This window comes from Leopardus geoffroyi, chromosome B4 (genome assembly GCF_018350155.1).
Source record: "Leopardus geoffroyi isolate Oge1 chromosome B4, O.geoffroyi_Oge1_pat1.0, whole genome shotgun sequence".
NCBI classification, from domain to species: Eukaryota; Metazoa; Chordata; class Mammalia; order Carnivora; family Felidae; genus Leopardus; species Leopardus geoffroyi.
The window spans coordinates 79,009,914-79,037,813 of record NC_059341.1 but is presented as its reverse complement, the minus strand read 5'-3'; the positions used below and the strand labels follow the sequence as shown (position 1 = coordinate 79,037,813).

Sequence of the window (27,900 nt, the reverse complement as noted above, 5' to 3'; positions counted from 1 at the left end):
AAGAGTAAACTGAGGCCTGTTAGCTCAGGTGGATAACGTCCGAGATTTATCCAGTCACTTCTGTCTCTTAAGTAATTACAGGGCACGTGTGGTGTCGGGGAGGACGTCAGAGAGACAGACGGGGTCCCAGTTTCAGCTACATGTCTATTTTTTATTCAATATATTAAATATATTAATCAGAAAAGTCACATACTATAAATCCAGGAAAATACACAAATATAAATGTCAGAATCTGTCATTTGTCTTCTTCCTAGAGTAAGTTTCTGTACATGTGGAAAAGAGGGCGAGGAGAGAGAGCAGGTGCAAGGAGGCGGGAAAGGGCTCGCCCAGGCTGGTGGGGGCCGCCGCTCCCTCCCGAACCCCCTCTCCCAACGCAGCCTCTTCCTTCCTGTATTTACAGCAGCATTCGGCTTATTTACAGCACAGCGGTGTGTGTTAAAAACGGTTTATCTTACAAAAACATGAAGGCCGGGGCTGGGCTGGGGGGTAAGACAAATAGTAGGGGTCACCCCCGTGAGTGCATCCCCCTCCCCCAGGGCGTCAGCTCCCTGCCAACCACCCAGAGCGAGTGGGGAGGCCGGCCAGTCTGCAGCTCAAGGCCAGGCCAGGGTGGGGGTGCTCCGAGGGTCCGTGGGCTAAAGGCACGTGGGGTGGCGTAGGAGGGTGCACGCACGGTGCACGCGTGTTCCTGGGCTGGGGTCAGAAGGGCAGCGTGTCCATAAAGATCTTGTCGACGATGGGTGGAGGGGGCACCAGGTCCTCCAGCTTGAGGTAGAAGATGCGTTGCAGGCCCTGGGTGCACAGGGTCCGAAGCTCGGGCAGCTTGCCCAGCAGGCGTGACAGGCAGCTGGCTGGCTGGGGCTCGCCCGCCACGGCCGAGACGTGCTCCTTCAGGCAGCTGGCAATGCGGTTCTGAAGTTCCTCCACCCGCCGGGGCTCCTGCAGCCCGTGCCGGTCTGCGAGGAAGGCGAAGGCTTAGGGATTAGCTGTCCATCCAAGGTGCAGAGCCCTGCCCCGAGCCCTGGCCTCCCCCACTTGCCCCCTGCTCTAGACCTGTCGCCACTGACCATCCCCCACACTCCGCTGGCACCTTGCAAAAGCAAGTTCACGCGCGAGCCCCATTGGAAGTCTAGTGGTAGCCTCAGGAATACTCATTATCCTCATCTTCCAAATGACAAACTGAGGCCCAGAGAGGTTAGATGACTTGCCCAAGGTCACAAAAACGAAATAAAACCCTAACCGGATTTTCAGACGAGGCCAGTAGCTTTTTTTGCCCCCCCCCCCCCCCAGACGGTTCCAAGAAGCCCTGGAATTGAGCACTGCGTTTTAGAGGCCACCTCCAGGGAAAGCTGGTTTCAAAACCACCACCCCTTCAGCCCAAAGTGCCTTGGATTCTGTCCTATATGGCTGGGCCCCCTGTGAAATTTAAGCGCAAAGGGGGATGGGGGCAGACTGGTGCTTTAAAAAGTAAGAAAAGAGATCTGAAGACCTCCACGTTTAACTCCAAAACATCCATCCCGAATAACCATACTTACACAAAGTAGACAACAAGCACACTTAATCTATGCCGATAGAAACCAGGGCAGTAGTTACCCTCAGGGGAGCAGATGACCACAGGGGACCCAAGACCCCTTGGGTAGTGACCACGTCTGCTTCCTGATCTAGGTAACGTTTACGTGAGTGTGCTTGGTGCGTGAAAGTATGTCATTTGCGTGCCTTCCTGCACGTGACATCATTCAGGAAGATTTTAAAAACAAACCAGAACCCTAGGCCATACACGATGACCTACACGAGTCTGCATCTTGGGTAGTACGGGATTAGTTCACAGACTGCCTTGGGCTCTGCCTCGGGCACAGCGGGGCCCGAACCCCGGCTCTGCCGCCCACCAGCTGGGTCACTCTGAGCAAACGCTTGCCCCTCTCTGCATCTAGGTCCCCTCACTTCACCATGTGGGGGCCCACCAAGTGCCAGATGCCAGCCCACCCAGGGCCAGGCCCTCAAGCCCACCCCAGCTCCCCGCTGGCCACTCACCCGTGATGAGGACGAGTGCAGAGAGGCAGGCGAAGGCAGGGACGTCCACCACCAAGCCGTGCAGGGACCGAGAGAAGGCCAGGATGCTGTCGATCCAGTCGCCAAAGCCAGGGGCGCACTGGAGCCGGTGCAGCACCAGGCCTGAGCAGAAGATGAGTTTCCCCTCGGCAGGCTTGGACCTGGTGGGCAGGGATGCAGACGTTGGCCAGGGGGCGCTTGAGGACAGGGCAGCAGAGAAGGAGCTGAGGGGGCAACAGCAACTCACCGGTAGGCCAGGCGGAGGATGAAGAGTTCCAGGAAGGCTGACTCCAGCAGCAGGTCCTGGTCGCCCGGGGACAGCTCAGCAAAGCCGGGGATCTTCTCGGCCCACTTGCGGATAACCTCCAGGGAACTCGAAAGCAGGTCATAGAACTGCTGCACATCCCCAGCATCTTCCTTCCCAAAGTGGGGCAGCACCAGCTCCTGGAACTGAGGGTGGTCCGGTGGGGTCAGCACTGGGGCCCCGCATTGGAGCCACAACCACACACGGCCATGTCACGCACTCGGATGACGGCCAGATCCCGGGGGGCGAGGGAGGAACTGCGATTCTGCCCGTGGTCCTACTCGCCAATCCTCCCATGTTAACCCAGGGCTGAGGCTGCTGGAAGGAGCACATTTTTTTCTAACTGGCCGCCCACCCGAGGGGGTAAATTTTTCCATCTGGTCAGCCCAAAAGGGGCTCCTCTTTTTTCAGTATGTCCAACTGGGGAGGGGCCTTATGCGGTGTTCACAAAGCCACTGAATGTGGAGTGGGCGGGGCTCACCTTGGAGTAATCCAGTTTGGCCATGCTGGGCCCGGAGTCCAGGTGCGCCCTGACCAGGGAGGTGAGGAGATTGGCAGGAGAGGCATCTGGGGGCTGCTTGGGCTTTGAAGGGAGCCGCCCCCGCCGTCCCTTCAGGCTGTCTGTCCGGACAACTGCAGAGAAACGGGGAGGGCTGAGGAAGGGAGGAAGGGGTCCAGGGAAGGGACTCTCAGCCCAAGCTGTGCATGTCATGCTGGGAAGTACCCTGGAGTCTAAGGACCTAGAGCCCCTGAGACCCTACAGAGAGCACCCCTCCATGAGCCAGGCAGGTGGACCCGAGGTGCAGTGGAGATAAGCCATCTGTGGGGGCCCACCAGGACAGATGTCTGGGGACACTCTGTCTGCCCCACCCCACTCAGGCCTGCCTCTCTCTCCCACAAGCCCATCCCAGCCACCCACCTTCCTTCACCATGCCTACGGCCAGGCACTTCTGGAAGCGGCAGAACTGGCAGCGGTTTCGCCGCCTCTTGTCCACAGGGCAGTCCTTGTTAGCCAGGCAGATGTACTTGGCGTTTTTCTGCACTGTGCGCTGGATGGGGGGGCAACACGGAACAGGCTGTCAGAGCCGGGCGGGGTGAAGGGGGGGTGGGGAGACCAGGGGAGGGGACCGTCCAGATCCTGCTGCCATCACAGACAAAAGCACTCTCTGTTCACAGCTATTTTTCTAACATTTGGGTGGCAGGGGAGGGAGAGATGGCAGGGGGGGTGGGGGGGGGAGAGGAAGAAGAAAATCTTGGGGACACTGGGAGAGGTTTTTGCCTAAGGAGGGAGACCCCCCCCCCAGGACACAAGATTAGGGGCCAGGGGTTTGGGGCTCCCAGGTAGCCCAGGTACCTGTACATGTAAATGTGCCTCCCTGGGGCAGACAAGAGAGGGTGGAGGAGGGATGGGGGGGTGGGGACGGGAAGCTGAGCAGGCACCCAGAGCTGGGACAAACACACAGCCTGTTCCCCAGTCCGCCCCCAGCCCTCAAGCATCAAGCCCTCTTCCCAGATCCTTTTATCTCACGCCAGGAACATGAGTGCCTGGGGCCCCCGTCCCACTAAGACCTTGAGTTGGGAGAGGACAGGCAGAGGAAGCCAGAGGCTGGCCATTAGTACATGCCCTCCTGGGGGCACCCTCGCCCATATCTCACCGTCCCTTCACCCCTCTGCAGGCAGCCCCAATGGTGCACGAAGGTCCCAGCCCCCGGCCATCTGTGGGTCCCCAGGAGGGCGGCCCACCTGCAGATGAGACCCCTTCCTGAAGGGCAGGATGGGTTGGGAAGAGAACCCCAGGGAGGCTACCACACAGAGCCTACTGGGAAGAGAGACCAGCCTCGCCCGCTTCCCATAAAAAGCTGCACCCAGGGGCAGCCCAGTACCTTGAAGAAGCCCTTGCAGCCCTCGCAGGTGCGGACACCATAATGCTGGCACGAAGCATTGTCCCCACACACGGCACAGCGGCCCTCGCTTCCACCTGGAGCCCCGCTCCGGGCCTTGGCAGAGGGCACAGGTACATCCAGCATCCCTGGGCCATCCAGGTGTGGAGAAGTGGGCGCCAGGCCTGGGAAAGCCGCCGACATGGAATAACTCTCTCTCTCCCCCAGCTGGCAGGGGGCCTGTGTGGGGAATAGCTTCAAGGGGCTTTGGACAAGGCTGGGGCTGGGGCCGGCAGGGGGGCTGAAGGAAAAGAAGGCCGGTGGCTTGGGGTGCCCAGAAGCCTTGGGCAGCTGCTCTGTCCATGCCCGCAGGCCTTCATACGTCTGGCTGGGTGAGAAGGGGCCGAATGAGCCGTCCCAGGGAGACAGCTGGGGCGGCTGGAAGCTGGGCGTGGACGGTGACGGTGCTGAGCAGGGGCTGCCATAGTAGTCGGAGCCACTGGAGGACAGGGTCTCATCCAGGGGGGCGCTCAACGGGCCAGGATAGCAGCCGTACACCTGGAAGTCCTCAAACTTGAAAGAAGCAGAGGCAGGGGAGGTGGCCGAGGATGAGGATGTGGAGGAGGCCGAAGAGGAGGCCGAGGAACATGGCTGGGCTGTTCCCGGCAGCTGGTAGAGGAAGGTGTCAAACTCCCCTGTGTAGCCATCCATGAAGGTGCTGAAGCTAGGCAGGGCAGTGGGGGCAGTGGGGGCTGCCTCAGGGCTGGCCAGGTCCATGGTGGGCTTGCTGAGCTCGGGGGTCAGGGGGTCGCTTGCCAGGTGGTCACGGGATCCTGGGCTCGGTGCTGGTGTCCCATATTGGGCTTGGATACAGGGCATCTCTGAAGAGGGGGGAGACCAAGATTGAGGAGGTGAGAGTCAGTGAAAGAAGTCTGAAGCCCGACCTCTAAATAAGTGTAGGTCTCTAAGCAGCCAGGTGGCAGGAATTCCGGCCAGACACAGGACACTGAGGCGTTGGCACCATGGGCCACCACAGAACCCAGGAATCCTGGTCCCCGGCTGGAGTACCATCTCAACCCCCATGTCACAAAGTCTCCGGGCAGTGGCCCAGCAAGAGTGGGCTCAGTTGGAAAGCCAGCCACACCCCAGGCAGCCTGGGAACCCTAGGGAAGGCACCCAGCCAGCATTTCTCTGCTGGAACAGGGGGAGGCTGTGTTCCTCCAGCCCCCTGCCCTCCCGCATCGGGTAAGGCATGGGTGGGGGCTGGGAGAAGGGTGGGGAGGAGAGGCAGACAGGCAAAGCCTTACTTAGCCCATTCTCTGGGTGCAGAGATGTTGTTTCCCTAACCTGGCACTTCTGGGAATATTCCCAGGCACGGCCCAGCCTTTGCAAAACCCCCTCTCCTCCTCCCCGCACAGTGCCTGGGAAGGACATCCTCAAAATGGAAGAGGAGCTAGGAATGAAGGCCCAGCTGCCTAAGAAAGAGGCCTAAGCAGCCATGAGCCTGTCCCCCATCCCTGCCCCCACCCTACACATTGAACAAAGGCTGCAGCTCCCACGCGCACCCCAGTCCTGCCATCTGGGGATGGGCGCCCGCTCTGCGCTGCCTGGGATGCTCTCAAAAGCATAAAGGAAGGGAGCCCAGACCTCCTCACCCAGTTCCCCACTCCCTGGGGGATCAAGTAACCGGGCTCCAGACCTTTAAAGGCCAAATGCTAGCGGGAGGCCCAGTGGGGATAGGAGGGAGGAGAGAACAGCCCCCCTGGACTTCCAGGAGAAGGGACAGTCCCTAAGAAGAATTTTTCTGCTATCCCCAAAGCATTTCCCCTTGTTATTTTTATAAGAGAACACCGGAGCCCAGCAGACTTGAGGTGGCTTTACAAGGAAGAGAAGGAGGCTGTCGGCGGGCAGATGGAAGACAGTCCGTCCTTGCCTGAGTCCCTCAACTAAGGGATGTCTATGCCCTGACGAACCCAGGAGCTCAGGCAGAGAGGGCTACACCCTCACTCCTGAGAAGCCTGAAGGAGCAGAGATGGCACCATGTAGGGGGATCTGTTAGTTTGCAGACTAACACAGAGAAGGCTCTGGGGCAGTTTGCCACCCCACATCCATGCCTGGGGTCTGCACAGCTCTGGCCCACCCAGTTAGGGTGGGTACGAAAGCAAACTGGAACAGAGAGTGCCACAATCAAGGAAACAGTGAGGGGGGCAAAGGCTGGCACCACTTCCTGGCCAAGAGCCCAGGGGGTCCTCTGGTTATAGCCTTTCCCCCCACCTCCATGGGCCCTGGACAGGGCAGCTCCACCCCTGGCCTGTCACTCCCACAGCCAGCCCTGGCACCGAAGCCCCGTGGAGCTCTGGCACCGCCCACCCAGCGGTGCGCATCCACATGCACATATAGCACCTGCAGGATATAAGGGTGGCCACGTCTCCCTGCACTAAGACGGTCTAGGTAGGGATGGGTTTAGGGTGGCAGCCACACGGGGCTGGGCGTTCCAGCCTTATTCAAATCCTGTTTCTCCACCTGGACGTCCCACATCCGGATCAACCCCCACCAACCTATAACCCCCCCCTCCCCTTTGTGCAGGTACTTAACTACACCAGATATGGACCTACATCTAGCCTCAGGGGGGAGGCGGGAAAGCAGTCCCACAGGGAGGAGGAAGAGGCGGGGTTGAAGGAGGGAGCAGGGAGAATCCGGCTTCAGGCAGGTCCTGGCAACAATGTGGTTTGCACCTGTTATGCTGAACAAGCTACAGGCTGCACCCTACCTGTATGATCCAACAGGGACTGGGGGAGGGGGGTACAGATGTGATCAGCATGTGAGGCTAGGACGGTGAGTAGGGGGGATATCCTTCAGGTACCACACCAGAGATTCCAACGTTAGCAACTCCCACACAGGATCCCCAAGGACCAATGTTTCCACATCTCCCCCCCACCACCCCCCACCCCCCCCCCCGCGCTCTCTCTCTCTCTCTCTCACACACACACACACACACACACACACACACACACACACACGCTCCAAGCTACAGCTAAAACAATCTTCCCTGTACTTCCAGAGATCCTGCCCCTAGGAAGACTCGTTTAGTCCAACACAAGCAGAACCCCTCCGCAGTTCAGCCACCAATCCTGGCCATTTCCTTCAGCAATCCAGAAGTCCCCTGACACAGTTCAGGCAGCAACTTCGGGCTGGGGACCCTGGCAAACTAAGCCATGGCCTCTACAGTCTCAAGAAAACAACTAAGGGAATAGGGAAGGAGGCGAACAAGCGGGGAGGAAGAAGACCCTTTTAGAAATCCAATCCTGACAGGAGTTGGATGGATCCCAGCAGTTAAAGCTCTGCGTATCTTTTCCTCTACTGTACTGAGACTCCATCAGCACCCCAGTCCAGGGCGCACTTTGCCACTTGGACACCCTGGAGGCTGAACTATAGCCAGCCTCCTACTAAACAAGTCCCCACTCCTGGCCCCGACTCTAACCCCCTGCGGTTTCCACCTTCCACCTTGCACGGACACTCCCCCCACCAACCCCCACCCCCACCCCCGGCCCAGCAGACTGAAGTCCGACCCGGGTCCTCATCCCATTCCAACCGGCCCCCTCCCACGTCAGAGTTGCACCCTACACCCGCCCTCCTGCATGCTGACCCTACAACATCCTTTCTGCCCGCGCGTACGCCCATCTCCTTCATGCAACACCCCTAATAACCAAAGCAGAGAGCGCTGCTGAGATGCACGCTCCTCGCGGGGGCACCTACCCGGCTGGCTCCTGCTCCCCCTGCCCGGGACCGGCACCCCGAGTCGCAGTCTGGTCCCTCGTGCGCTCCCGCGGTCCTGCACACTCCCCCAAGTTCCGCAGTCTCTGCCACTGGGGCTCCCCGGCCCGGCCCGACCCTCCTCTTAAGTGCTCCGTGACGCACGGAGAGGGGCGGGGGCGCCACTGACGCACGCGGCCCGGCGAGCTATGGCCATACAAGGGCGCGGGGGGCGGCGCGGTTCCGGCGGGAGGCGGCCAGGGGGAGGCGCGGGACGGGGAGCCCGAGGGGGCGGGGCGAGAGGGGGCCTGGAATGTCTGCGCGCGTGACGCACGCGGGGTTCCATTGACGCAGGGAGCGCGGATTGTTTGATCTATAAATAGCCCCCTCGCGCCCGCCGGGCCGGCTAAAAATAGCTGCTCGCGGACTCCCGAGGCTCCCCCCGCCGGACCCAGGACCCGGCCCGGGTCCCCCAGGTCCGAAATAACCGGCCCAGAGGGCCAGAGCCCGAGAAGGGGGCGCTCTAGAGCCTCAGCCGCAGGGCTTCCCCGGACTAGGCTGTCCTCAGCCTCCGGCTGCCCCGGGGAGCCACGGCCGCGCCCGCTCCCTCCGGCTCCCTCCACACCCGGCTCCGCCTTTGCACTCTCCCAGCCCTTCCTGGAGGCCTGAGGCGGGGGGGGGGGGAGGCGGGGGGGGGCACCCACTGCCGCAACTGGGCTGCTGGAGCAGGCAACTAAGGAACCCACCCCCGGCAACCTGCGCCCCCACTGAAGCCCAAGGCACAGCCAAGTGCCCTTGACCCGTCTTCCCCAGCAGGGTCGATGGCCGAGAGTTTGGCCCAGGGACATCAGAGCCCACCGCTTATTTCCGCCCCCTACTCTCCCATGCAAAGTACCTTCCAAGGGCAGGGGTTCGCCAGGCCCAAGATGGGCTGATAGGCTCCGCTCCACACGCTGAACTTGATTTCTCACCAGTCCCCTTCCCAGTCCCTTGCAGAGTGGGTGCACTATAGTTGGGAAATTACCGAATTTCAGAACCGGGTGGAGCCTGAGAAATCTTGTCAAATTTGTGGCGACTCTTCCCCATTTTATAAATAAACAAGCTCAGAGAAATAATGGCACTTGCTCAAGGTCACACAGCGAGGTGGTGACACACTGGGGTGGAACCCGGGACCTCTGATAGCATCTCTAGGGGATTTTTCCACGACCTCCCCTGTCCATGACTCCCACCTCACCTCCAGCACCTGTGGAGAGAGCAGCTCTGACCTGCCCCACGGAGCAGGAAGGGACTGCCAGGGCTGTTATCTGGACACAGACCACGCTGCAGCCACCGGAGACTTCTCTGGTCTGGCTGTCACCCTTCCACCCCCATTCTACCCCAGACCTGGGGAGGCCTGCACCTGCTAGGTCAGAGAGAGGGGAAGTAGGCCTAACGTTTACAAGGAGGAGAAATGCCCCCACCAACACTTGGGTCCCAGCCAGCCAGCCAGCCCCCTTCTCCCCTGTAAGTCAGTTTGAAGGGTTTCTGCTAACACTTTCACTGCGCCTTGGCCTTAGCCTGCTGGGGCAGCCCAACTCTCACCTCATCTGGTCATCCTACAGCACTTCCCCTACCCTTGAGCCACTTCCTGTTCCTCACCTCCCATCTCAGATTTCCCACGCCCTTGTCCCCTGCCCCCACTTCTGCCCACTCAAAGGTCCTGCCAGCATTTCAAACTTTACCCGTTGCAGACGGAGCTCGTCGTCGCTGTACTCCGGGCCCACCACCCCATCTCTGCTCCTGATGCCCCACATGCAACTTCTCATTTTTTCTTGAAATTCTATTTTGGGACATCTCTTGGATCCCCTGTTTCTACTCCCAACCACACGCAGCCCAGCCTCACTGGTGCACGAAGACAGCAGACCAGCTGAGTGAGGCCAGTGACCTCTGCTTCTCCTTGCCCACACCCAATAAGGAAACTGCCCCTTAACCAGCTTGTCTCCTCTTCCCAAATCCTCCTGCTCACCAGTGGAGTAGTCTTCATGCAACACGGATCTCATTCAGTGATCCGGTCACAACCTGCCGTAGCTCCCCCACCTCAGCATATAATCTCAATGTGGACCAGTCTTCAGAGAGCTCTGGTTTTCCCCAAACCATCTTCCAGAGACCCTTCAAGGCCACCCGGGTGAAGGTGAAGCGTGGGTAGAGTAATGCAAGGGGACCCATACAAGATCCCCATCCCACCTCAAGCCAAAGTTTTGTGTTCCTTTGTGTTGGGCTCTTGCATAGGATTTGCTTGGAAAAAAGAGATTCCACAGGAAAAAGGTGGGGGGGGGGGGGACTTTAAAACTGCTAATATAATTCACATCCTCCCATTTTACAGATTAGGACCCAAGAGTTCCCAGAGGAGCTGCACCTTGCTCAGAAGTGCACGGCAAGTTTGGGTTGGTGAAGCCAGTCCCAGGCACATCAAGGGCTGGCTTACCACCTAGCCTGTCACCCCAACCTGGAATGCCTCCCTCCACCCCAACAGGGCCTTCCTCAAAAACTAAAAACAATTTGGGGCACCTGGGAAGCTCAGTCAGTTGAGCGACTGGTTTTGGCTCAGGTCATGATCTCGTGGTTTGTGAGTCTGAGCCCCACATCGGGTTCTGTGCTAACAGCTCAGAGCCTGGAGTCTGCTTCATATTCTGTGTCTCCCTCTCTCTGCCTCTCCCATGCTCGTGCTCTGTCTCTGTCTCTCAATAATAAGTAAACGTTAAAAAAAAAAATAAAAAAAAAAACAATTTTAATGTTAGCAAAAGATGATTAGCCAAGTCAATGTTCACGCTAATACACCTAAACAGGTGTATTAGCTGCAGCTTGACCAATCTGTGCTCAAGCCCAGCCTTACCAGTCCTCTGCAAGCTGAGCCAACCTTGAGCCCTAGCACCTCCCTGTCCTCCCCACCACTTTCCATTTGTGAAACTCAACACAGACCCATCCCTACCCTGGCGGGGGTAGGGATCAGTCCACCCAGGAGCCTCAGGGAACTGAGTGTGGTGAGGAGCTGCCCCAGGCCCTGGACTACATCTCCAAATCTCATCATTTAGCCTCCAGATGTGTGCCTGCAGCCCAGGCCCCACTTCCCCAGGGCCCCAATAATGGAGGGGAAGACAACCGCAGCCACCATTTGGCCACGCATGTGGAGGCAAGGATGCCAGGGGGTCTGCATCTACTAAGCACTGAAAGTAAGTAAATAAGGAGAAAAAGGCAGAGTCCCTCTGTGGGAACACAGCCAGGGCCACCCATTCAGGCACCCATGTGGAGCATCAAGCTGAAGGCACAGGGGAGAGGGGAGAGGGGCTTGCAGACCCCAGACCTCATCCCTGCGGGCCAGAGGCCCTCCAGGGAGGGTATCCTGGGGCTCTGAGGAGGGTAGAATCTAAGGTGGAACTCTGGGGAAAGGCATACTTCATGCAGACTTTGGGAGGCCTAGAGCATAAGCTGGTCCCAGGCTCCCAAGGGATCCCCAAATCCAGTCCCCAAGAGCAAGGTCAGAGTGAACAGCCCCTTATGGGAGAAGGGGTGGGATGGGAGGGGGAGGGGTAACGATGAAGGAGGTAATGACGGGAGAGATATCCAAAACTACAGGCGAGGACCAGAAGGTAAAGCAGGACCACGATAACAACCCAGGAAGCGCAGGGAGAGAAGAGGTCATGTTGGGAATGAGACAACAGTCCGCACGGGGCTCCCACAGCATGGCCTGGCTCAGCCCACCAATCTGCCCTCATTACCCACCACCACCACTCTCCACTGCTCCCATAAAGGACCTCGGGCTAAACTTCCCACCACTCAGTGGGCATAGTGCCCCTCTTCCTCCCTTCTGCTCTGATCCTGCTCGTCCCCCAAGACTTCTGGCCATTGCCCTCCCCCTGCCTGACTCTTAATGCTAAGCACCTTCTCATAGGTCGAGGGAGTCATGGGGACTCCCATGACCCAAGGGTCAGACCTCGGTCCACGGCACTTCACGTGGATTCCTCCACTAAACCCTCCACTCAACCGTCCAGGTTTAGAATTGTGACCCAACTTTTATAAACGAGGAAATGGAAGTTTGGGGGGGGGGCAAGACTCAAATGCAAGTCCAGGAACTCCCAGTTTGGGGTTGGACCCACCGCCTTTGACTCTGAACTGTGAAGACTGTGGCTTTGGACCTTGACTGTTCTAAGTACACCACAGAACCAGGTACACACACACACACACACACACACACACACACACACACAGCCTGTAAAGTGAAAATAGCAGTTCCTATGGGCAGGGGGGGGTGTCTTTGGTGGGACTGGATGAAGTCCAGCTCCCAATCTCACAACAATCACACAGGTCTGTTTGCTGTGGAAAAGTCATCAAACTACATACTCTCAAGGTTTCACACCCATGATTTGTGCACTTTTCTGCATGTACATTTTCAAAAACAAAAAGTTTATTTTAAAAATAACCACCCCTACTCAGTCGGTTGAGCGTCCGACTTCGGCTCAGGTCATGATCTCGCGGTTTGTGGGTTCGAGCCCTGCGTCGGGCTCTGCGCTGACAGCTGGGAGCCTAGAGCCTGCTTCGGATTCTGTGTCTCCTTCTCTCTCTGCCCCTCCCCTACTCATGCTCTGTCTCTCTCTCTCTCTCAAAAATAAATAAATGTAAAAAAAAAATTTTTTTTTAAATAACCACTCCTAAATGGGAGAGACTTATTTATTCACAGGGACACAGATGCCGATGCAATTTACCGAGTACACGTTCATTCAAGTGTGTGTTATCGAAATCAGAGAAACAGTGGCTGCTTCTCATTATATATTGGTTCTACCGACTACTCAGGGCACCGCTACAGTTAGAAGAGGTTACAATGTCTAGCATTAGAAAGGGATCTTCACACAGTGTGTTTTCTGTCCACCCAGCAGGTTTTCTGAAACACTCACTTGGCCCTGGCCCCTCCTAGTCAAATCTTATGGGGCCTGGGGACTTATGTGCTGACTCACCCCCTCCTTCACCTGTGTGTGAACATGAGGGGAAGGCCCTGTCTCCCTGACCTTGGCAGGGGGTAGCCTTCATGCATCTTTAATAGTAACAGGCCCCAAACGGGCAGCCGATGTCCACCATCGTTCATCGGCCAGAAAGGTTAGTGTCAGTTTGGGTAAACAGGGATGGAAAAAGCAGAAGTATACAGCCCCTTTCCCACACTGCCCCCCACCCCCAGCCTTGGGCTGCGCCACCCCTCCCCACCCCCCAGCAGAGGGCAGGAGCTTGCCCTACTTTCTTCAAGACCATCGCCACCCACATACCTCCACACCCTTCCCGAGTGGTGGGCAGAGGGAGTGAGCTTTGCCTCCTCTCGCTGAGAAGTGGCCACGAGAGCTTCCCCTCCTCAGCCCCAGGACCTACTGCCAGCCCTGACCTAGCCACTTCCTTTTCCTGCCTTGGCAATGGGTAGGGGGATTTGTGCCGTGGGCACAGAAGCAGTGCCTGCTGCCCCAGGGGGCTTCTGGGAACTGGGGGGTGCAGGGTGAGGCCCTGGCGTCTGGTCTCCCGGCCCTTACCCAGGCCCTGCCACGACCACGCATGTTGTTACCTCTGAACAGAGCCCGCCAAGGATGTGAGCAGGTAAGCCACGGTCTGCCACCTCTCACCCCAGCCCCCAGCAGGGACAAAAGATGGAAGGACTCTCAGAGGCATCTGTGACCAGGAGCCAGCAAGCCTGGTGTCTCACCTGGGGCCAGTCCCTCGCCCTCTCCAAGACTGTTCCTCATCTGCCCAGTGTAGACAACATCACGCTCTGGGGCCGTGAGAACTCAGTTCATTAAGGGAAGGGAGAAGCACAACAGTGAAATGGAGCACTGCCTGAGGGTCTAGACTCTAGGAACTTGCAGTAGGATCCTGGGGCGGGAGGGGGGGCAGGCAGGGAAAGGAGATATAAGGGTCTTCAGCTGGACTGGCGAGCCAGCACCCCCTTCTTCAAGAATTAGAGAACAGTAACCCCATCCACACCTCTCCCCCTCCACGGCTGAGTGAAAGGAAATGAGAGTGTGCCCAGGGATGGGGCTCCACCTAGCACCGGGAAGATTCCAGACTCTGCATGCAGCAAGTGCTCAACTAATACTCTGGAGGAAAGCTTGTGAGTTAAGGAGGTCAGGCCTCTCTCCACAGAGGCTATCTTTAGTCCAGTGACTTCTCGACCCTCACCTCCTTCTCAGGCTAGGAGGAATTAACATACAGCACAAAAAAGGAAGATCAGACTTTGGGAAGAAGAGCCAGACAGTGCTGGAAAAACGCAGACAAGATCGTGGAGTGCCTTCGGGAAAGGTCGGCCCACGCCTCATCTGCGCCCTCCCCAAGCCTCCTTCCGTGCCCCTCAGTCTGCTCAGCTCCTGGCCAGCTCCTCTCCTCCACCCTTGGAGGGGCTCCCACCAACTTGCAGAACATCACCACCCACCAAATTCTCGTGCCCCTGCCCGAGGTCTCCACCCAGCCTCCTTGGGCAAAATTTCAAATTCCAAAATAAAAACCCTCTGATAACAAGCCCCAGCCGGAAAGACTGATGCATTTTCCTATTGTTAAAGTATTTTTAGTCGCAGGCTCTGGATTCATTTAGAGACTCACGTTCAGAAAGGAGGGGGGGGATTCTTTTTTTTTTTTTTTTTTTTTTGAGAACTGAGAAGGAAGGCACAAGAGCCTCCCACGTAAGGAGCTGCCACTTCTTCCACGCCGGGCTGCAGCCCCTGGCCCGGGGCCCGGGGAGCGTGTTTGTGGCAAGATGGTTGGTGCAGTTGCCAGACCTCGTTCCAGCCATGCTTCGCAGGCACCAAGACCAGCTGGGAGGCCAAGAAAGGAGAGCGGGGCAGGGGCTGAGGGCTCAGGGAAGCCGAGCCCCCCCCCCCCCCCGCCCCCGTCTCCGTCCCAACCAGTTGTGGCAGGGAGGTGGGGACCCTACTCAGGGACCGATGCCGAGGCTCCCCGATGGACACCTAGCTCATTCCAGCGTCCCTCCCCAGCCCGAGCAGACCAGTACCTCACCCAGGCTGGGTCAACAGGACAGGAGGACTGAGATCGTGCTGGAAGTCTCCAAGGAAGGAGAGAGACAGAAGCAGCACCTGTCTATTTCCACACCTCCCAGAGCCAGGTCACAGCGTGCTCCCAAGTACAGCTCCCACCACCATCCAACTCAAGTCAAGCTGTACTCTTACTCCTCGGGAAGGCCTGCCACCCTTGCTTCCTCCTTCATACCCCTCCTCTCAGGGCCGAAGAAACCGCAGTGTAGATCGTCACAATGGAAAGAGACCCAAACAGCCCAGCTCCCGTGCCTCAGTTTCCCCATCCCTACGACTCACCAGCTATCTCTTCACGATCTGCTTAGACTCTCAGAGGTCCTGGACAACTGCACCAGGCGAGAATCCTGGGGTTGGTTAGGGGCTCTTCCTGGCGGCCTCAGGGAGCCCTGCGGGAAGAGACGGGACTGCCCAGTCAGCCCGGCCTGCCCGGCCAAGGCTATGCACCAGCTGAGCGGACTTAGGACGTGGAGCTGTCTCCAAGCCAGCTTGTCCTCCTCTGTTTATATAGCCGAAACCAGAGCCGGCCTCTGGGGACAGAGGGAGCTGCCTCGGGGCCCTCTTGGCTGAAGCCTGACTTTGGCCCAGGTCAGCAAGAGCCCAAAATAGTCAGCTGACGGGAGCCCCGGCGTGAGCGTGACCCTGGGCCCATGCCCAGGCCTGGCAGACAGGTGCCCACGTCACAAGACCAGCGGCTCTAGCACTCATGGGGCCCCGGCTGGCAGCCCCTCAGGGTGGCCCTGGCATTGTATAAGGCATGGGGGTTCCACCCAGTCACCACCATCACCCCGACAACAAGGTGAACACGAGGAATTCTGCCCATGGGGGCCGCTCTGTACCCACGGGAAGGCCAGGCGCTCAGGAGGCGGTCTGAGCTGATGGTGGAGGTGGGGGCCGGGTTGGGGGAAGCCATCTGGCCCGCCGCTGTCATCATCACTCACGTGCCTCCCCGGTCCAGATCCCTGGCTGACCAGGGACACCTGCCTCTCCCACTTACAGTAATTCCTCTCCCTGCCCCCAGCCCAAGGTTGGTGGCACAGAGCCTGCGGCCAGTAGACGGCCAGGTGCACACCCAGCTCAGCCTCTGGAACAGGAGGCCCTGCTTCCTAGGGCTTCCCCTCCTTCCACCCAGGCTCAGGCCGGACACCTCCTCCTCCCCTGTCGCAGCCACCTCTGTGGGACTCCCTGTGCCCTGAACACCAACTCCACATGAGGCAACAGTGTTTGGGGGGTTGGGGGAGATATGAAACCAGCTCCTACTTCATCCAGGGATCCCTCAAGGCCTGAAGGGGGCTGTGGCCTGGAGATAGCCCCCTGTTCTGGGGAAGGAAGAAGGGCATCACAGATCCCTGGCCAGGGTGCCAGGCTGAATTTCAGCTCTCCCAAGTAAACATGGTAACCAGGCCCATGGTGCCCTTGGCCCCATCCTAGTATCTGAGATCCCCAGGGAAAGGCCTGGTGGAAATTTCATTCCCACACTCCATTCTTCACCCCTGGATCTGCTTGTACCTTCTCCAGAAGTGTCCTCAGACAAGGAAAGAAGGTCCTCCACCAGCCAACCAGACCTCTGGGCTCGCCCAGACTCCAGGAGACCTTGATTCTAAGTTTGGCTCTATATGCCCTCCCTATAGGATCTTGAAAAGTCGCTTCTCGCCTCCGTGATTCCGTTTCTTCATCCATAAGGGGAGGAGGTGAACTAGATGGCCTAGAATCCCTCTGGCCATGGCCACAAGTCTGAGATTTTCCCCCTTGGGGATGCTGTGTGAATAGCGGAGGGCCTGTCCTTGACCTTTGCCAGTAAGATCTTCCCCATTCATAGAAGCACCTTCCCATACCAGACCCCACAGGCCTGCCATACATGCCTGCCATAGTAGGAAGGGTGTGGTCATCCCCTTTTGCGGGGGAGATGATCCCAGCCTTCCCTTTGTGCACTCCAGTGTGCATGCCCTAGAAATGAGCCAGCTTCCCATCCCCCATGCCTGCCCCCACCCCCACCCCCCATGCTCCTGGCCTGGCCTTGAGCTGGCCAATCCCACCCCATCAGCTTCCTGAAACCAGACACGTGTCGCCTTGGCAACGGCGGCCATCTACCCACATCCCTGCCCCTCTCCTCCCACACCAGCCCATGCCCCCCAGGCCCAGAGCCCCGCAGCCTATCCTGCTGAGAAAGCTAGGCTTCCCCCTTCCCCACCCCCACATTGCCCCCATCACTGAAGAAATCAGATCTCCCCAAGCAGAGCAGAACCTCACCCGCCACCTCTGCAGGGCTTCCCCCTCCATCCCCCAAACCACATCCACTTAGGGCAGCTCCACACCCACCTCTGTCCCCCAAACCTCACCTGCTCGAAGGCCCCAGGGGTGTACAAAGGACAACAGTAGAGCACTCACCAATCTGGATGAACCAACAGACCTCAGACAACACTCAACCATCCCTTGTGCCTTCAGGGCCTGGCAGGCGGAGCTGGGATGCCTGAGAGGGGCCAGGGCTGGCCTCTGTCCATGGTGGAAGCCTACGGAGGGAGAGTCCGAGTGAGTGAGGAATAACCAGCCAGCAGGGACACTCCCTGGAGGCAGCACAGCCGGGAAACACAGGAGTGGGAATAGAGGCAGGACCCGGGCCGTGAGAGCTGACAAGCCAGCCCAAGGATTTTCCTGGGCTGGGCATCAGAACCTGGGGGCACACACCCTAGGCAAACAGCTCTTGGGGATGTGAGGTGTGACCAGGAACAGCTGACATTGTGTGGGACATCTCAGGACCATGGGGACACATGCCAGCACCCAGCCCCTCAGCCTCACTCCTGGATTGGGGTGGGGGGTGGCTTTAGTCCAGCACTCAGCCCTGATGTGCACAAAAGGGCACTTCGTAGGCAGAGAAAAGAGAGCTATTGTGAGGATAGGGTAAAATAACCTCTCTCTCCTTAAGGGGCTCCAACTTGGCCCCCAAAGCCTCAGACAACCCCACAGGGCAGAGGCTCCATCACTCCATCTCCAGGCAGCCAGCCTTCCAACCAGAGCAGTGGGGACTCCCAGGAAATATTCTGTGAAGGCACTCCAGTCCCCAGACAGGAAGGCCCAGCCTGGAGCAAAGAGGTTAAGGGCCCAGATGCCTGTGTTCAAATCATGGCTCTATCACTTATGATCTTGGGCAGGTTACATAACCTCTCTGTGCCTCCTGTTCTTCAACTGTGAGAACGACACTCAGTAGTTGTCTCTGATATTAACAACCACAAGGCTATCACGGAGCTTAAGATGACTTCATACGTGTACAGGACATAGAACAATGCTGGATACGTATACACATGTATGTGCTATCACTGTTGGGAAAAATCAAACGAGGACGAATCAAAGCCAGCCCCAGACTCTGCTTCCTACTCCAAGCCACTTCTGGGCACCTGGCCTCCACTTCCAGAGCCAACTGTGAGTACCACCCTTCCAGCCTCTTTAAGCTCTCGCCTTCCCCCTCACTGGTGCCAAACCCTCCTTCAACCAGGGTACCCCAGACCCCACTTCTTTTTCCGCCCTAATTCACCTTTCTCCTCTCTCAACTGAGTCCCAGAGTGAGAGTAGGACCAGGTGCTTCAGGCCAAGATGAGGTCTGGGAGAAAGGAAGTAAATGTCTCCATGATGGGAGGTGGAGGGAGTAAGGAGGAGGAGGAGGGCCCAGAGGGTGGGCAATGGGCTTCCTTGCCTTCCTGACCTCTGCCCCAGGGTCCACGGGCTAAAAGGAGCTACTCTGGACCATGGTACTCAGATTCTCCTCTTACAGAGCTACTAGAACTCCCATGTTCCTGTGGGTAATGGAGACCAGGCTGTAGGAAAGAGAGGGGGGCAGTCTAGAAATCTGGAGGGCTTCCAACCCCATACTGAAAGCAAAATCAGGCTTAAAATCAGGCAGTGAGCCACGAGCCACAGAAGGTCCAAGAAGGAGCAAACCAACATCTCTGGACCCCAGGAGGTTCCTCTGGGGGAACAGATCAAAGTCCATTACACTCAACACAGAGCAGAGGGCAAACCTCTGAGTATGCCATAGGACTGGGCAGGTGTGGAGAAGAGAGGGATGTCCCCTTAAGGGAGTGGGAGCATCAGGCCACACCGCAGGACCCAGCCCTTGCTCCCCCTCCTTGCTGTGCTCTAAGCACCTGGGCTTTCTTTCCCCAGTCAGGGCCTTTGCACTGGCTGCCTCCTCTTCCAGGAAAGTCACTGCCCCGGTATGTCTGCCCCTTGTCACCAGTCAGGTTTCCAGTCCCATTCCATCTCCTTGGAGAGCCTCCACCCCCACCCCCACCGCATTAACCTGTTCGTATTATCACCATAGGGCTAATGCTGTTCATCTGTTCACGTGTCTGTCTCGATCGCCGCAGCCTGCAGTCTCCAAAACAGAGCTCAGCACTAGTAGGCACTCGGTAAGTATTTGTGGAATGCAGGAGAAAAGGACTCACATAGGCCTGCACCAGAGCTGGGCTGGGAGAATGGGCCAGCTAGCTTGGAAGGAGGTGAGGAGAACACTGTCGCTAAGGAACTGTCCTTTCCACTTGAGGGCGGATCCAAAGTCTGAGGGCTCTTCCCAATGCTGAGCTACAACCTAGACTCCAAGAGCCCCAGCCCTGGATCCCAGCTTTCCCCGGGCCCATCCAAAACCTCCTTCTCCTCCTTCCTATCAAGTATTTCAGTCTGCTAACTAAACTCCTCCTTGCCCCCAGGACATGGCTGACACACCAAGCGGTGCATTGGCCAAGTCCCCACCCAGAAATGGGCACATTGCTCATTATCAACAAGAACAATGGCAGACAATATTTACTGAACACCATGTGCTAGATATATCACTAAGCCTTTTACATGCATTTTCTCACTTCAGCCTCCTCACTACGAGGAGGAGATTATTGTAGGGAACATTTTACCAGTGGAGAAACTAAGGCACAGAAATGTCAAGTAACTTGCCAAAGGTCACACAGCTAGGAAGTGGCAAAACTGGGATTAGAAAGAATCCAGAGAGCCCAACCAGCGAGCCCAGGGCCAGGCATCCGTCTTCCCGCCTTGGGATTCCTCTGGTGGGTAGAGGCCTTAGATTGCACAAAGCAGTTTGGCAGCCAACATCGGAAAGCAAGTGAGAAGCTCCCGGCCCTGGGTTGCTGGGCCTCGGAGCCAGGTGCTAGGCCTGAACCCCTGAGCTCATTTTTTTCACTCCAGCACAGGCCCCAACATTTATAATCAGTCCTGTTCATCTTGTCAGTCTTGGGCCATCCTTCAGCCTGGCTGCCATCATTCCGAATCTTGATTTTATCTTGCTGTGCACTTGTCATTCCCCTGGGCCCTAGGGCTTTCCAGTCAGCCGGCTCCCCTTTTAAGTCTCCATCCCTCGCTGATCTAAACATTCACTTGAAGTGGGTGTCGGACCACTGCTGTAGCCGCCACTGGAGGCCCTGCCCGGGCTGTTATCTGCCCCCTAATCGATCGGCACCCTTTGGGCACAACGGTTGCTTAGCCACCTACCTCTGCCCAGTCTTCCTTTTCCCCGGCATGCCCAGAACTCTAGCCCCCCAACCAAATGAAGCCTCCACCGTAAGCCATTGTAAATGCCACTTCTGCACCACTTCTAATCCCAGGTCCTGGCGCCTGACTCGAGGAGACCCTCTCCGGCCTCGATTTCTTCACTCGGTCCCACAAAGGGGCCGCCCCGGGCATTTCTGGTCCCGGTCCCTCCCCTCCCGAACTCCTGGAACCCATTCCCCGCAGCCGGGGGCGGGGAGGGGGGGCGGATTGGAAGGAATTTCTCCGGCCCGGCCATCTCCAGCGCCCCTCACGGGCCAAACCCCACCCTTGGCGGGCCAGGGAGAAAAAGCGTTGGCCGCCACACTCTGGGGGGGGGGGGGGGGGGCTGAGTCTGGGTCAGCAGGTTCCGCAGGGAATCCAGTCCCTCCCCGCCCCACACTCCCACGATCCCCAGCAGGACTCCCAGCGTGGCTCCCAGGCCACTCCACCGCATAGGCGGAGACCCCATTCTCCCCGGGCAGCTCCCGGAGACCCCCTCACCGCTCCCCACCCGGGCCCCCTCACCTGGCCGGTCGAGCTCTGCTCGCCTCTGCACCCCCGCCTTCCGGGGTCGCGCACCGGCCAGCGGGGAGCTGCTCCGCACCGCAAGGCGCAGGGGCGCCCATGCCTGGAGGCCGGGGGGTCGCGGGCGCCGCGCGGGGCCCCCTACCAGTTCCGCCGCCGCCGCTGCGAGCTCCTGCAGCCACGCGGCCGCGGCTCCGCGCCCCCCACCCCGGGAAGCCCCCCGCCCCGCAGTTCCGGCCGCGGCCGCGCCCCCCGCCCCCGCAGCCCGCGGCCGCCAGCGCAGCCTTCCCAGCCCCGGGCGCGCCTCCCCCGGTGGGCGGGCGGGGACCGTGACGCGCGCCCACTGACGTCTCCGGAATCCCGGCGGCGGCGGCCGACGCAGCCTCATCAATGGGGCTAAAAATAGCGGCGCCCGGAATAGCCGTGAGCGCCCCGCCCCGCGCCCCCGCCCCCCCCCCCAACTCGCCGCACACCCAGTTACATAATCCGCCTCGCTGTGGCTGGGGTGGGGGAGCCGTTTTGCAGGTGAGGGTTCTGCGGCCTCGCTAACACCTTCCGAGGCAGCAAACCTGGAGCTGGGTTATAAATAAATTACCCAGGGGCTTCCCCGGAAACAGAGGTGGGAAAAGTGAGGCCCAGAGAGGCCCCGCGGCGGCCCAAAGTCACACAGCCATTAGGCTGGCTTAAGAGGTCAGGGCCCCCGCCCTCTGAGCCTTGGGCACCCCCACCAGCATCGATTGGTTGGCCTGCATGCCACCCCAAGGGCAAGGAATCCGACTAGCAGGACGCCCCAGCTTCCACACGGGAGGGCAGTTTAGACAGAGAGGGAGAGCTTGGGAGGGTAAAATTTCTCCTGAAGAGAAGCGTTTCCAGAGGCGGTGGGAGTGCAAGGCCAAGGCTGGTGGTGGATTCACTGATCAGGCTGTTCCTGTACTACAGTGTGACCGAGGGCAAGTCACTTCACCTCTCTGAGCCTGGGTTTCCTTACCTAGTAAATGAGGGTGATCATATTGTCCACCTTCTCTGGTTATCAGGAGACTGAGCAGCAGTGGAGAGGCCTTATACTTTCTTCTTCCTCTCCTCTAGGAATCCGACTTCCCCCCAGTCCACTGGAGTGCTCCCTGCGGGAAGTACACGAAGGCTCACCTCAGTGGCCAGGAAGCCCTGAGTGGCCCACCCTCTTCTGGCCATAGTCTCCAAGTCTCCTCAGTAAGAACCTTCCTGGGGGTGGGAGTACTTGGAAGGTTTCTCTCTCACCCTGGACTGGGACATTCTTTGGAGATGGGAGAACTACCTTGTTCTGAACATATCCTTCTGCCCCAACATCCCCCCCACTTTTGGAGTGGCTGGTGCAGGGAAGCCAGGCCAACGCTGGAGCAGTGGGACTGGGGGCTGACTGGGGGGGGGGGGGGGGGTGTGGGGTGTGGGGTGTGTTATAATGTCTGTTCCTGTACTGCCAGGCAGGGGAAGCTCCTGGGGAGGAGCCATTAGGCGGGACCCAGTCCTGTGCTCTGCTACACCAGCCACCAGCGCCTGCTCATTTTTGGAGCCACCTTAAATTACAAGCATGCTATCATATCCCCAGCACAGAGGCCAGGCCCCACGCAACAAAGAATCTCTTCTGCATTCAAAACTCTCCAAAAGAGGCCCCACACCCCCACTCAGCCCTCATTCCAGGGGCCACATTCTTCTCCCCACCGCCCTGCCCACCGGCAGAAATCCTTTTCTGGACCTGGTCCTTAACTGCTGCAACTCAGAAGCCCCTTTCTCTCCATCCTCATCATGATCCCAAGAATCGCTGCTTTGTCTCAAAATCAAGGTTCTTCTCAGACCCTTTACATTCCTTTCCCAGATTCGACATGGAATCTGGTGGACACAGAAATAAAGAAACCAAGACTTCAAAATGGCAAGGTGGGAGGGGGGGAAGGCTTGGGACTAGTTCCCCCTTCTCCTTCCTACCCCAGCAGCTCCTTCCAAATGGGCATTTTAAAGAAGCCACTACCCCCACCCTCTCTTTTTCTTTTTCCAGAAATCTAACTTTTGAAATACATTTTAAAAATATTTGCCTGTGTAGGAGAAATACATTTATTTGGACAGGAAAAATAAAAAAAAAAATTAAAAAAAAGAAAGAAAGAAAAAGAAAAAGCTCAATTACCAGTTTTTCCATGAAGGCTTCCAGCCCACAGAGGTCTCTCCCTTCCATAAATACTTTAACACAACTTGGCTTTATATATCTCCTCCTGTTTTATAATCAAGTAAAACATATACTAAAATATGTAATGGCAAAACACACACACCTGTGTGGCTTATCATGGCAGCTTGAGGTGGGAGAAGGAACTTGGGTTCAAGAGGCCTGGGATTGACATTGGTCCCACCTGTGACCAACTGTGTGACTTCAAGGAAGTTACTCACCTGGACTGGGCTTCAGTTTCTTCATTTCTTCATTTGAAACAAGAAGATGAAAATGTACCCTTGTTGCAAAGAGTGTATCTTTGACGGTAGATATAAAGAATGTAGATGGGGCGCCTGGGTGGCGCAGTCGGTTAAGCCTCCGACTTCAGCCAGGTCACGATCTCGCGGTCCGTGAGTTCGAGCCCCGCGTCGGGCTCTGGGCTGATGGCTCAGAGCCTGGAGCCTGTTTCCGATTCTGTGTCTCCCTCTCTCTCTGCCCCTCCCCCGTTCATGCTCTGTCTCTCTCTGTCCCAAAAATAAATAAACGTTGAAAAAAAAAAATTAAAAAAAAAAAAAAAGAATGTAGCAAGTAGGGGCCACCTGGGTGGCTCTGTCGGGTGTCCGACTTTGGCTCAGGTCATTATCTCACGGGTTATGACTTTGAGCCCCATGTCAGGCTCTGGGGCTCTGTGCTGACAGCTCTGAGCCTGCTTGGGAGTCTGTGTCTCCCTCTCTCTGCCCCTCCCCTCCTCTCGCTTGCTCACTCTCTCTCTCTCAAAAAAAAAAAAAAAAAAAGAATGTAGCAAGTAGTCTGGCACATAGTAGCAGACCTGCTATTTCTATACAGGAGGCCTTAGGGGAAGGCAGGCCTGGGGACCCTATCTTGAATCTTTAGATGCAGACTACTGACCGTAGCTTTGCCGAGCTGGTATGTTTATTTGGGGGCTTGAAGAGCTGCACAGGTGACGGAGGCAATACCACCTTTTAGTGTCATTACAGATGTCCAGTAAATTCCGGCCCCCTTGTTGCCTCTTTGACCCAGCTGGCTCAGCTAGCAAAGTCCAAGCCAGGATCAGAGCCCGGGTCTTCTGATTCCCAGACCAGTGCTCTAGTTTCTACTCACCGTCTTGTTCCTTCATGCCTAGCCCCTCTTCTTTCTACACAAACTCCAGGAACACAAGCCCCTTTCGCAGACGGGAAAATTGACGAGAGAGAAGTTCAACCACTTGCATGGCTCAGGAGCTAGGACCAGAGGGGGGAAACAGGTGCTCTGGTCAGTTGCTGTGACACATTCTGGGAAATTCCTAAGGGAGAAGGACAAGATCTTGCTACAGAAAGTTGCTTCGTAGTCTGATGGGGAGGTAGAACACGAGAACAGTTATGAACACATTGCCAGAAGACCCGAAAGGTAGCCTCCAAGAGGTCTCCAGCCGACATTGGGGTGGGAATCCAGAAGGTTAATCTGAGAGGCCTCCCTTGAAGAAGAGAACATGGGGCACTGTGTGAAGGTAAAGAGAGGACCAGGCAAGACACAGAGAAGGGAGCACATGCACATCGTATGGAGGAAAAGGCTGACTTCAGAGTTCTTAGATATGGGGTGGGGGCAGGGTTGAGACCCAGAACAACCAGCCAGACCTCTAGTGGTGTTCCCCACATGCCCCTCCAATCTCACAGTAGCAAAAAACGTTGATGCAACTCCACCCAGTCAGGGAGACACTATTCCACCTCACCTCCACCCTGACCCAATGGGGTTGCCAGTAAAAGTATGTCAAGGGGGTTCCCCAGCCCTTTTGTGCCCGGAAGGGGCTCCCCTGCCCAGGGCCTAGCCCTGAGTGAGGAGAGGGGTTGTGGAGGGGATTCCCTTCGTGGTTCCTTTTCTCATCTGAGGATGGAGAAATACTTTGCAGGGGTCTCCCCACCCTTCCCCAGTTTTAGGAGCAATTAAAGGGGAAAATGGGGGTACAAAGACAGAGCAGGGCCTTCCTGGGGTTGTCCCAGGGATCAGGGTCCTTCCAGGGACACCACCCGGATGGGGTTACCTACTCTGAATTACATAAGGATGAGGAGGCCTGGTACTTTAGACGGTACCTCCACATTTTCTATTCCCTGGTTGCCGTGAGAAGCCATCAGGGCTAGCAAGAAAAAGTGACCAAGTTCACCAGGCTGGAAGTGACAGAGCTAGAATTAATGCCAAGCTTTCCCCTAAATCCAAGCCAGGCTCTTTATTAAAAACAAGCAGAAAACCTCTATAACTTTATTTTTTTAATTACAGAATCAAACAGGCTCGTTGTAAACAAAGGCAAAACGTTACAGAACTACGTGATTTATGAAGCGAGAGGCTGGTAATCAACTCCCCAAGGAGTAGAGTTTGGTAATCCTCCGGTGTCTGCTTCCAGATTTCTCTCCACGTCGCCGGAGATCAGGTCTGGCCCGGCGGGCCCTCCCCCAGGGACCGGGACCGGAACGCCAGGCCGGAAGGAACAGGGCCGGGCCCCGCCGCAGCAGTGCAGCCTCGGCCGTGCCCCACGCCACCGTCCCGGGGGCGGCCGCGCTGCCCCGCGCCTGGCCCGGCTGGGCCGGGTGGGGCCCGGGGAAGCCGCTACGTCAGGAGGCGGACGGGAGGGAGCCCGCGCCGCCCCAGCCAGGCTTCCATTACATCACTCGGCGGCGCGGAGCCGCGCCGGGGTAAACACCGCTGCAAACCATTGGCTACCTTGCGGCCCTTCCAACCAATTACACGATTGTATGCAAATCAGCCGTTGGGCGTTTGCTTCCTTCTCGTCTGGTGCATGCAAATAGACGCCTTGGCGAAGGCGGGGCCGGGGCCGGGGCCGAGGCCGGGGCGCGGGGGCGGGGCGCGCGGGGTGGGGGGCGCCCCGGGAGGAGGCAGAAGAGGGGTCCCGGAGTCGGCTGGGGGCTGGTTTGCGATTTGCCATCCCAGACCTGGTCCAGCCAGTCCTGTGGGGAATGGAGTGGAATTAAGGGCAAGCGCCCTTAAATCTTGAGCTGCCTTTCCATTTAGACCCCGTTTCCTGCAGATTCAGTGAACCTGAGAAATGATGCAAAAAATTATTGAGGTCAATATAGAGATGAGGAAAAGGAAGAAATAAGAAATAAAGAGATACAGAAAGCTAGGACGTACTTTGGGGAACACCTAAGCCAAACTCTCTTCGCTTGTGACATCGCAAAGAACAAAACGGACACAGCCCCTGTCCTGGCCCACTGATTCTTAGAGCCCGGGAGGGGAGACTAATGTTAAACCGTCTGGAGAATAGATAAGTGCCATAAAGAGAAAACGGGAGGGCTGCCCCTCCAGAGGGCAGGATGGGTAAGAAGCAGTGTGCAGTAAATCATTTGAAGAGGCCCGGAAAAAAAAGAGAGAAAAAGAGAGAGAGAACAAAATGCTGGATGCCAGTGAGCTATTTAATGGGGAGCTGTAATTCAGAAGGGGTGATGGGTGAGGGAATGCTTCTCCAAGGAAATCATTTTTCAACTGAGGAGTATTTCTCAAGTGGGGGGAAGGGCCGAGTATTCCAGGGAAAGGAAACAATATTCAAGAGAGCCCCGAGTCGGGGAGAAAGTTTGGTCCACAGGGGCGCCTGGGTGGCGCAGTCGGTTAAGCGTCCGACTTCAGCCAGGTCACGATCTCGCGGTCCGTGAGTTCGAGCCCCGCGTCGGGCTCTGGGCTGATGGCTCAGAGCCTGGAGCCTGTTTCCGATTCTGTGTCTCCCTCTCTCTCTGCCCCTCCCCCGTTCATGCTCTGTCTCTCTCTGTCCCAAAAATAAATAAACGTTGAAAAAAAAAATTTTTTTAAAAAAAAGAAAGTTTGGTCCACAGCAGGGGAGTAAGGCAAGTGCAGAGCCCAGTGACTAAGGGAGGGTGCTGGACAGGAGGCCAGAGAGGAGGGCCTGGCCAAATCATGTGGAGGCCCGTGCCAGGCAGGCACTAGGCCAAGCACTTTCCTTACTTTGTCTCTTCTTTCCACAGCCCTCTAAGGGGGGATACTATTTAGTATTGAGGGAACTGAGGCTCCCAGGGGTTAAATAACATGCTGGATGTCTCACAGCTGAAAAATGGGCTGTGGATTAGCATCCAGGCCCTTGTGGCCTCCAAGGCCATGCACTGAACCACTGGCTGTTGCCTCCCAGATTGGAGTGTAAGGTTCAGACAGGCGAACAGATTTGCCTCTAATTTCATGACTTGCAACAGAGCCTGAGATCCCCAGAGAAGTCTGTAGATTTTTCACCGTGCTGTGAAGGGAGCTAGGGCTCAAGAAAATGGATAGGGGCAGAAGGGTAGGGAGGATGGGGAGATAAAGTGTCCTCCCTGCCCAGACCTTAGGGTTTGCTAGAACTTGCCTAGAACTTGGGGGTTGCTGAAGTGGAAATAGTTGGAAGTTTTTAAGCATCTGTCTCCGGGGGGCTGCTGCTAGCCAGCAGGCAGCTGCCTGCCCTGCTGGGGCAACCCAGATTAGCTGGATCTTGTGTGCCAGTCCTTGTTACCAAGCGACACCTCCTCCGGCTTGCACCAGCTTCGGTTACCGGGGACGACTCCCAGGAGAGCGCTGGGAGAGACATGGAGGCAGACAGGAGAACAGGAGAGGCCCAGCCCTTCTCCCACACAGGTTTCCCGGGCA

At 57.3% G+C, this 27,900-nt stretch overlaps 1 protein-coding gene and 1 long non-coding RNA gene across 6 annotated transcripts; one reads left to right on the top strand and one right to left on the bottom strand.

Moving 5' to 3' along the window:
- Positions 1-130: 130 nt before the first annotated feature.
- On the bottom strand, positions 131-21,258 carry NR4A1 (nuclear receptor subfamily 4 group A member 1). Of its 5 annotated transcripts, XM_045463120.1 has the most exons (9): positions 21,093-21,258; positions 17,427-17,548; positions 15,321-15,427; positions 4,237-5,114; positions 3,273-3,402; positions 2,835-2,986; positions 2,297-2,499; positions 2,032-2,210; positions 131-956 (listed from the first exon to the last, which is right to left on the bottom strand). In XM_045463120.1, exons 4-9 carry the CDS (start codon positions 5,110-5,112, stop codon positions 700-702), a joined length of 1,797 nt encoding a protein of 598 aa, XP_045319076.1. In that variant the 5' UTR covers positions 5,113-5,114; positions 15,321-15,427; positions 17,427-17,548; positions 21,093-21,258; the 3' UTR covers positions 131-699. The 5 variants fall into 5 exon arrangements, with proteins under 5 accessions (XP_045319076.1, XP_045319077.1, XP_045319080.1 ...); XM_045463121.1 differs by lacking the exon at positions 15,321-15,427; XM_045463124.1 differs by lacking the exons at positions 17,427-17,548; positions 21,093-21,258 and having other exon boundaries at positions 15,321-15,519.
- On the top strand, positions 17,829-25,665 carry LOC123590215. The gene is made up of 4 exons (XR_006708672.1): positions 17,829-18,455; positions 19,354-19,441; positions 22,179-22,301; positions 25,537-25,665. It is a non-coding gene; the product is annotated as an uncharacterized LOC123590215 (long non-coding RNA).
- The last annotated feature ends 2,235 nt before the right edge of the window (positions 25,666-27,900 follow it).

Excerpts from the sequence above, each read along its gene's own strand:
- NR4A1 (XM_045463120.1), bottom strand. The coding sequence starts at position 5,112 with ATGCCCTGTATCCAAGCCCAATATGGGACACCAGCACCGAGCCCAGGA. Across the intron at positions 2,500-2,834 it reads CCAAACTGGATTACTCCAAG|TTCCAGGAGCTGGTGCTGCC; the intron begins GTGAGCCCCGCC and ends GACCACCCTCAG. Across the intron at positions 957-2,031 it reads TGCACTCGTCCTCATCACGG|ACCGGCACGGGCTGCAGGAG; the intron begins GTGAGTGGCCAG and ends CCTTCCTCGCAG.